The sequence below is a fragment of the Ipomoea nil genome, unplaced genomic scaffold (genome assembly GCF_001879475.1).
Source record: "Ipomoea nil cultivar Tokyo-kokei standard unplaced genomic scaffold, Asagao_1.1 scaffold1936, whole genome shotgun sequence".
Taxonomy (NCBI): domain Eukaryota; kingdom Viridiplantae; phylum Streptophyta; class Magnoliopsida; order Solanales; family Convolvulaceae; genus Ipomoea; species Ipomoea nil.
The window spans coordinates 200,387-211,191 of NW_017618364.1; the positions used below are offsets into that span (position 1 = coordinate 200,387).

Genomic DNA, 10,805 nt, shown 5'->3' on the forward strand with positions numbered 1-10,805 from the left:
TGAATCTACAGTATATAAATTATGAATCTACAGTATAGAAATTATGAATCTACAGTATAAAAATTATGAATCTACAGTATATAAATTATGAATCTACCCCCATGTACAGTATAGAAATTATGAATCGATGTTCATATATCCCAATTGTTGAACTCTGTATTCACAAATCACATAACTATATTATGAATTTATGGTATACAAATTATGAATCTACAATATAGATGTTATGAATCTACAGTATAGAAATTATAAATCTACAGCATAGAAATTATGAATCTACCCCGTATTCACCATGCGCATGGTGAACACGTATCCACAGCATAACGTTCCATGTAAAAGGGTCAATAGTACTAAAAAAAATTATTACTTTTTTATTATTTTAATTATTATTAATACTTTATTGATAAAAATAATAATTTTTTTAATAAGTTGATGTGATAGTAATGTTATTTTTGAAAGATGAGAGAGAATTGCATAGATTTTTTTTGAAACCAAAGACTTTATTATTATTATTTTTTCTTTAAACCAAAACAATAGTATTAATATCATGAAATAAAACGTTTAATACAAGAAGGAATAGATGAAAACCAACTAATATGACCAGACTGAGAACTCACAGTCCTAGCTAAAGTATGAGCATACTTGTTCACTGATCGAGAAACATACTTGATAGACATTGATTCAAAGTGTTGTTTGAGATTCTGACAATGCTTTACAACACAACCTGCATATGAATAATCCGAACAGTCCTGGTTGAGAAGTTTACACACCATCTGACAATCAGAGCGAACTATCACATTACGCCAACCTTGTACAAGAATCCATGAAAGAGCCCCCTTCGTTGCCATTGCCTCCGCAAGATTGGGATTATTTAAGCATCGAATGGGACCAAATTTTGCAGCCACAAAATTACTATTATTTGGTAATACAACAACACCATAGAATCCAGAATTTGTGGTCTGTGAAAGGGAGGCGTCAACTTCAACAATAAAAGTCGAAACTGGGATTTGAATATTATGTTCTACCACAAATCGTTGACAATAATAGATATAGGGATAGATATAGAATTGCATAGATGAATAGTGAATAGTAAAAATTACAAATTTTGTGATTGAACATTTTGAAAGTGCAGAAAATTACATGAGTGCGGATAACCTTAGAAAGTTTCCTAATATTTACAGTACCCTATATATTACGTAGTAAAATCTGAGTCACACTTGTTTGAGATTGTCTTATGAATCTTCAAAGAATGACTTATATGTGTAGCTTGTTTTTCATTGAAGGACATCTGAACTCAAATGCATTGATCTTCAATGGACAAAGACCAAATATATGGAATGATCTTATCGATGGGATTTTAGAAAGATTTTATTTTCAGGATCATTTTAGTTAGTCCGTCGTTAGTAACCAAAACAGTGGCGAGGGAATTTAATTGACGAAATTTAAAACATTTAGAGGTTCAATTCAACCAAATTGAAATTTAGGGATTAAATTGACAATTTCAAAACAATTGAGGAACCAAACGAATGATTTTCCCTTTTAGTTATAAGTACTACAATATTTATCATTAGTAACAACTAGTATTTTTACCCGTGCATTGCACGGAATGGATTTGTTATGATATTTTAAGAATATTTATATCGATATACAATTATATAAATTATAAAAACGAATATTATATAGTGCAATTGAGGAAATGAGTTGGATAGATTATGTTTCTGATGTTATCCTTGCTTGATTTCGATTTATACTAAATGTACTTGGTTTGTCTCAACATTTTCATGAATATATTATTAATACTATTGAACACCATGAACTGTTCAATGATTATTATATTGAACACCATGAGTTGTTCTTATAAATGCATAACATTAATTCCACAAATTAAGCTAAACAAATATTTCCTCAAAAATAAAAAAAAATAATTAAAAAAAAAAACTAAACAAATTTCTTAAATGATACACTTCAAACTTAATTATTATATTGTATATATATATTTTGGATTCACTTAGAGATATTAACTTTAACACTTCCAAAAATGTAAAATTAAAATAAAGAGTTAATCAACGATTGGGTCCCTCAATTATTAGCGAACTGTCAATGTAGTCCCTCAATTGTTTATTCATCGATTTGGTCCCTCGAAATAATTATTTTTAGTCGATTTAGTCTCTCCATTCGTCGATTTAGTCCCTCCGGATTGTTGATGGAAGACGACTGGAGGGACTAAATCGACTAAAAATAATTGTTTTGGAGGACCAAATTGATGAATAAGCAATTGAGAGATTAAGTTTGAAGTGTATCAAACAAATCATTAAGTTATCTTATAAACACTTCAAACTTAATTATTATATTGTATATATATATTTTGTATATATCTTCAAACAATTACAAATTATTAAAGATTTCTTTATAAACTACATTTTGGGTCTTGTTTATAAGACCTCTAGATTCCCCACAAATTAAGACCTTAAGACCATCCGGATTACTGACCCGAGATACTGCAACATATAATTGGCCATGATTAAAAACAGGTTTTTTCAATAACAAACCAACATGTGAAAGTGTCTGACCTTGACTTTTGTTGATTGTCATTGCATATGATAACATAAGTGGGAATGACTTTCTTTGAAACTTGAATGGAAGTCTTGGGTCTGAAGGAGTCAAAGATAGCCTTGGTATCAAAACCTTTGTACCTGCGTTATTGCCAGCTATGATTTTCCCCTCAATAACATGATTTCCCAATTGTGTTACTATTAACCTTGTACCATTGCACAACCCCATCGAGTGATCTATATTTCTCAACAGCATAACTGGAGTTCCCATTTTCAGCGTTAAAGAGTGGTTTGGTACACCTGAGCACCTCAAGCTATTTAAAAATTCTGTTGTGTGTACCTGAGATTGCATATCAAAGTTTGCCTCAGCCTTGCAAACAGAATCACAACTCAAATATGTCCTTGATGCAGCTTGATTAATACCATTCATGTATTCATTGACCTCGTCAACAACATCTAATGTTGGAGCTAATATAGCTCTATTCTCTAATTGTCTTTCATCCATGTTCCCAGAACGGTATTCAGGGAATGTGCTTTCAACAATTTGTTTGATAGGATCAACCTCATTTTCTAATACAATGGAAGACAGCATTATTATATTGCAATCAACATTGTTGTCTTCACCAAGATTACCATCACCTAAATCCGCAATCCTCTTGGCAAAGCTATCTAACTTCTCAACATCGTCTTCATTAGTAACACCTCGCAATCTTAAATTCTTCGTTAGACGAAGAACTTCACAATTATTCCACAAGTAAGATGAATTAATGCTGGCTTGTATTATATCTTGTCTAGTACCTTTCGGAATAACGGGTAGAATTTGTCTAAAGTCTCCACCCAACACCACTGTTTTCCCTCCAAATGTCATTGTTGAGCTCCTTGAATTCTTGAAACGCATTAAATCTCTCATTGTGCGATCCAATGCTTCAAAGCAATGTTTGTGCATCATCGGAGCTTCATCCCAAATTATTAATTTGGATTTGATTATCAATTCAGCAAGTGGACTGCCTTGCTTGATGTTGCAAGTGGAGTCTTCATTAACACCAAGTGGTATAGCAAACCTGGAGTGTGCAGTCCTACCTCCAAGTAGCAGCAACGAAGCTATACCGCTTGATGCTACGTTTAGAACGACCTCGCCTTTGGATCGTAAAGCTGCTGAAATTGTCTTCCATAAAAATATTTTTCCTGTTCCACCGTAACCATATACGAAATACATTCCACCTTTCTCAGTTTCAACATCTCTCATCACCTTATTGTATATGAGTAGCTGTTCATCAGTTAGTTTCGGATGCAACGAATTATGTTGATGCATTAGAGCTTCCCTATCATATGACATTTCCTCTAACAACAACCTGTTACCACAAAACCAATCATTGTTCCCATCTGGCATTGGCATAGGTGGGTAATCTGATAGAGATTTGTTCCAAACATTCAACAATTTCTCCATTTCAAGCAGCGCAAAATTCTTTTTTTGAGATCCATTCATATTTAAATCTACAAAATAAAAAACAAATGTAAGATGTAATGCTTTTAAACACAGATTTTAATAATAATATTAAAATAAATTATACCTGAGACTGAGAGGTTCCTTCTATAAATATATACAGCATCATCTGATAAGTATTGCCAAACCATCTCCCAAACATTTTCTGGTTTGGACATCGAACTGGATGTTAAAAGGGTAACAAACAACTTTCATAGTGAACTTGCTAACGACCAAGTTGCTGCCTCAGTGATTGCATCAATATACTCTTTATCATCTTCGATTAATCCGCGGGCATAACACGCATCTCTAAATGAATTATATTGAACACCATCGACCTTTTTAATCTCATCAAATGAAGTCGGTCCACGAACTATATTAAGTAAACACCTAAGATAAAAGATCTCACCAGTATTTGGTGGCACATAAAAGATTCGCCCAATTGCCCAATTTCTTTGCCTAGGTTGCCATTCTCTTTTATCATTCTTCCAAACAAATTTGGTTGGCATTTATGAATAAGTCAATTGCCTCCCTGCTGCGTACTTTTTATTAGCCTCAAACCCGGCAGTAAACATGCTTTGAGCTACTATTGGTCGATTTACCACATCATCGACCAAATCGTCGTCATGAAATATTTTTGATTGCTCATTGGGAAGATGGAAACTCAATCGCTCAACAGATGGGTTCCTAAATTGTATGTCAAACCCAAAAATCCTCCACGCAGCCTCAGGGGGTGAAATATATCTATAGTCATAGTACATCTTGATTTCATCTACAATTTTCCCAGTAGATTCTTCCACCCCACTGTTGTAGAATTCAGCTGTGACCCTATCATTCCCTTTGTTGACGTACTTGAATAAGTACTTTATTGATCTAGATTGGTTGCACCACTCCACATTAATATGAGCCTTGTACTTCATAAGCAAATGTCTATTGTGTGGCACAACATATCTACTATCAAGGTCAATCCCATTCTTCCGTATTGTATGACCATTATCTCGACGCCGATAGATCGGATATCCATCAAAATCCACTGTTGAGTTTTCAACAAATTTTTTGGGGAAGAATTTAGAGCAAATACCATTTATCATGCAAGGTGAGTTCTTCCTCGCTGCACCACATGGACCGTGAATCATAAATTCTTCTACAGCTTTATAATACTCAGGGTCGCACAATTGACTTGGAATCTCAGCAGATATGATCATGTCAATATCTTTAGGATTAGGGTAAGAGTTACTCTTGCTCAAGAAGATCAAAATGTGAGCATGTGGCAATCCCTTTTTCTGGAATTCAATGGTGTAAATTACTGCAAATACGGAGATGGTGAAATTAGACCCTCAAAAAATTGTCAATTATTTTAAGTATACGTAACAATGAAATATATTCGGTAATATTTATAAAACCACATAAATACCTGCATCCACAAGTCCAAAAATCTTCTCCTTCTTAATGTCTTTTATGAGTGCATTTAATTTCATTTTAAACACACGGCATACTATATCTGGCCTATCTTCAGCTTTGAGTTTCCTTGGTTGTAAAAATCTTTCAATCTCAGGCCACTTAGGATTACACGTGAATGTAATAAATAGACTTGGATACCCGATCCATCTACAAATCGCCATTGCATCTTGGTAATTTTGCACCATATATCTTGCACCTCCTGTAAAACTCGATGGCAAAATAATGCGCTTTCCTTGGGAAGTAGGATCTACCTCACCACGTGTTAACGCATCTGTCAAACATTTGTATGATTCACACCGAAGTGACTTTTGATGAGACCTAATATAAACCAAGCGTCCTGATTCTATCATGGTATAAGCATCAACCAAATATTGTTGAAACAATCGTCTAACATATAGCAACGTTGACATTTCATTGAACCTATCTTGCAAACGGAATGAAAAATACTCTCTTGGGCTTAGTTTACTCCGTGCATTTGAACTCCGGCCTTCAACATTATTAAACTGTATATCGTCTCTGTATCCGTCTTCACCATAAGGAAATAGTAGTGGGTACTGCAGTGGGAGATATGCTGGATTTAATTCAATTATTCTTTGAAAATGACCAGCTTTAGACTCCACCAATATATCTCTTTCTCCCATGTTTGGATCTAAATCACCAACAATCAATGCCGCCACCTCCCCAACCTGTGGCAAGTTATATGTCCTTGCATCCTTGCTCCTTTTACCAATGAGTTTGATTTTAATATCAGCTCTATGATTACTTTCCATCTCTATTTTGGCCATCCTAAAACTCTTGACCAAAACATTATTTTCATCCAGTGCATCCTTGATGTCTTTCACAATTTCACGATACATTGTATTCGTTGACTCATCTGCCCTGTTTGAAAGAGACAAACACATACAATTTCATAATCTATTTTATATAAAAAATGATGTTCATTTCTTTAAATTAAAGAAGCGTACATAACTTACCCAAGTACAGTTAGACGATTTTCTATCTCATTTTGAGTATCATCAATATATAATTGAGCAAACTTTGGTCTTTCACCAGATTGTGGTAGTAAACTACCCATTAAGTGAAAGTTTTGACCATGTAACCTAAAAGTGGGCGGTGCACTACCATTGTTGACAGTCCTGTCAATTTTTCCACCCATGGAAGTAAAGCAAAACATATTGTTGAAGGACCGAATGTTCTTCAAGAAATGCATGGGTACTCTTTTGATCCTGGTTAAAGAACAACTGCCTGATTGCCATAGGTGGAATATTAGGATGCGACAACTTTATCTTGCCATGACTGCAACATAGAGAATATTTCGGATTTCGAACATCGCTAGAATTATTAACTCGCTCCTCTAACCAAAACATAGCTCCACAGTGATCGCACGAGTACGTTTGATCACCAAGATCACTGTAATAATCTACCAAAAAAACAAATGTTATTACTATGTTTAGATAATAAAGGTTTTTAATCGTATCTATACTCACCATCTCCATTTGTAGAGTTTGATGGTGTATCATGGACCACACTATTAAATGCTGACATCAAACCACGTTGCATTGAAACCTTTGGTGATGAGGTATTGTAATCAACAACGCACGATCTTGTTGTTTGAACTATAAGATGAAAAGAAATGTTAATATTCATAAAGCAATTTATATAAATTGACTTTTTAAAAAGAATTAAATTCATCTAGAAACTTTACCATTTGTTAGAATATGCAAAGGCCCTTGACTTTCATTGGACACCATAGGGGTACTTTCGAGCACGTTAGATTGCGATGTCATTGATTGAGTAATATTTTGTAAAACTATTAAACAAAAAAAAATTGTTTTAAATCTCAAATAAAAATTCAAAATATAGTATATTAAATGCTTAAAGATATATAATTTATTGTAGAAAATTGTTTAGAAAGACCTCTAATTTGTCCGCCGGCAAAACGCTTTTTTGTTTGAGATGTTGAATTAACACATGTAAGCTGAGATCTATCACTTGCCGTTTGTATTGTAACTGAACACTCTAAACAACAAAATTACAAAAACCACACATTAATATATATAATATAAATAATTTAAATAAAACGTACTATACCATACTACCGACATTGCATTTAAAATGAAAGGACTAACCATCAATAACAGTTACTTTCGGTGTGTTGAATGTTGCATTTTCTGTCCAATCAGACAATAAATTAAAGAATTACTAAAAAACCCAATTCAATACAGATTACATGTGTTACATTAAATAAACTAAATTACCGCAAAAATAAAAGGATTATATATGTAACAGCCCTAAATCAAATACTCTAAACACAACACGTAACGTTTTCATGACAAATCTAAAAATCGTCCTATATAAATAAGCATATCCTCTAATATAAGCATATTAACCATATTTAACAATAAAACATATCAATAAAATTGAAAAAACTTTCAAATTTGTATAGATATATAACGTCTCATACCATTGTATACGTTGAAAGATTGTTTTGAAAGACCTCCACACTGTGTCCCAGTAAGACGGCTCTTATTTTGAGGTGTTGCATTGACACATGTCAGCTGAGATCTACCACTTGACAATTCTACTGCAATTGAACACTCTAAACAAAAAAATTCCAAAATGCTAACATTAATATAGGAAGATAATATAAATACTTTAAGTTAAATGTACTATACCATAGAACCGACATTGCAATTAGAAAAAAAGTAATTACCACCAATCGCAATTCGTTTCGGCGTGTTGAATGTTCCAATTTCCGAACCATCATTTTCTGACATAAAAACAATAAAGATCTTATAACCAAAAAAATAAATAAGTAGTAATATAATTATTGATGTAGATATAGTTAATCCAATGATTATATAAAATATATTATTTATAAACTATTTTACTACAAAAATTAAAATATATATGTTTATTTAACAAAATTTATTTAACAAAAATTATAATTTAACAAAAATTACAATTAAATACTATCTTTTAAATACAATAAACACCATACATAAGATTGATTTAACAAAAATGAATATCGTACTATATAAAGAAGCATATGTACATAATAAGCATATTAAAATAATATATTCCACTACCTATATAGAATTTAACCAAAAATAAGAATTCTATATATATATATATATATATATATATATATATATATATATATATATATTGTTGGAAAATTAGCTTAAAAAATGACATAAAATGGCATTATAAGTGGCTACCTTGTGGTACAATTATCAGTGGGGTCCACTTCCGATTTGGGTCGGGTCAAAGTGGATTCGTGTTCTTCGTAGTGAGACGAAGAGATTGATATATTGTACGCTCAAAACGGATAATGGGTGAATGAGATATTGATTCTCAAAGTAGACCCATTTGAATTGGGAAATGAAGGGAAAATGTAGGACTTTGTCCCACATTGGTTTGGAAACAAGATTTGCCCCCCTTATATACATGAGCTCATTTCAAGCTTGTAGAATTGTATAGCATAGAGGCTCTCTCGCGCGGGGGGGGGGGGGGGGGTGCAAATCAAAATCCAACTAGAGGACATCAAAAAGGCTTGAAATCAAGCTCGCGTGCGCCGGCACCTGCGGGCACAAATGTCGTCCGGAAATGGGCTGGCCTTGCGGGCTAAGTTATGCCTAACTTCGGTATCATTTTCCATCTGATATAGTCACTTGGTTCGGTCGCACCTCGGTCGCACCTACTCTCGTGTGTAGCACGAGAGGTTGTGGTGAACCGAGAGATGTACTCTCGTGTTGCTGGTCCGTGTGCTCTCGTGTGAACCTGCACCCCAACGGTCTGAAACCCGAAAGTTCAGCCCGTTGTACAGATTAAACTCATCGGAATTCCAGTATAGTTTTCAGCTTCAAAACTTCTGCTTCTACTCTCTTCTTTCCCCAGCTGTGTTCCAGCTTTGTTTTGTTCGCCGGGCTCTTTGTTTAGGTGCTTAAACAAAGAGTCGTAGCACGTTTTATCCTGGGAAACCTAGGCTACAACGCTCCTAGCACTTGTGGGAGGTAGCAAATAAGGTTTTAAGGAAAAGAACCTTGTGTTCGAACTCGTGCTAAAGCCTTTACCCCAAACACTCAACCTTTTCCTTCCTAGTTTCTGTTTTCCCATATAATATTAATCTTTCCGTAGGATTATTATTATTTTGGGATTTTACAACCATATTACCCAACAATCTTAAAACCTTATATATTTTCCGTTGGTTGTTTGTCTCTAATTTCCTAGAAGAAATGGAGAATCCAGTTTTGCCAGCTCTCGGGGAGGAGAATGTTGTTGAGAACAACAGTGGTGGGAATGGCAATAATGTTGCTAATTCCCAAGCTACACCAGTGAACGTTGGTTCACAAGATGGTGGGACCACTGAGGGATATATTCCCATGACTCGGGTACCTACGGTACCGAGTGGTTCGGCCGAAAGACCGGAGAAATTCACCGGTATTGGATCGAATTTCAAGAGGTGGCAGCAAAAGATGCTGTTCTACCTGGCAACTCTCGGCTTGGCGAGATTCTTAACCGAGAAGGTTCCCGAATTAAGGGAACAAGATGCCCAATCCGTGATGGCAGTTGGCTATTGGAAGGATTCGGACTTCCTATGCCGAAACTACATCCTAAACGGATTATGTGATGCTTTATACGATGTATATCGCAAGATAGGCACAGCAAAAGCGTTGTGGGAAGCCTTGGATCATAAATACCGAAGTGAGGATGCCGGCGCAAAGAAATTTGTAGTTGGCCGATTCCTTGACTTCAAAATGGTTGATTCCAAGACCGTGCTAAGTCAGGTTGAGGATTTACAACTAATCTTTGATGAAATCCGTGACGAAGGCATGACGTTGAGTGAAGCCTTCCTAGTGGGATCCGTTATCCACTTGCTGCCTCCAGGGTGGAAGGACTTCAAGAATTACCTTAAGCATAAGCGAAAGGAAATGAACCTGGAGGACCTGATCCAGCGACTCCGAATTGAGGAGGGGAACAGGACGAATGATGGCAGAAATACTGTCACTGTTGGCGCTAAGGCCAATGTTGTAGAGCATGCCAAAGGCTCCAAGAAGAACAAGAAGGACAAGCAGAAGCTAGGTCCGAAAGGAGGCATTACCAAGAAGAAATTTCATGGTAAATGCTTCAATTGTGGCAAGACTGGCCACAAGTCCTCTGAATGCAAAGTTCCTAAGAAGAAGAACAAGAGTTCTGAAGCCAACATGGTTGAAGAAAGCAATCAGAAGGAGGTCGAGATTAGCCTTTCGGCTATGGTGACCGAGGTGAACCTCGTGGACTCTAACCCACGAGAGTGGTTCATCGAT

General features: G+C 35.1%; 1 protein-coding gene across 1 annotated transcript; it reads right to left on the minus strand.

The window, feature by feature from the left end:
- Positions 1-545: 545 nt before the first annotated feature.
- On the minus strand, positions 546-8,273 carry LOC109146643. The gene is made up of 12 exons (XM_019294298.1): positions 8,210-8,273; positions 7,961-8,095; positions 7,626-7,667; positions 6,984-7,112; positions 6,742-6,916; positions 6,471-6,632; positions 5,450-6,375; positions 4,579-5,341; positions 4,124-4,218; positions 2,694-4,046; positions 2,442-2,498; positions 546-1,021 (listed from the first exon to the last, which is right to left on the minus strand). The coding sequence occupies exons 1-12, from the start codon at positions 8,271-8,273 to the stop codon at positions 546-548; spliced, it is 4,377 nt and encodes a 1,458-aa protein (XP_019149843.1).
- Between the last annotated feature and the right edge of the window lie 2,532 nt (positions 8,274-10,805).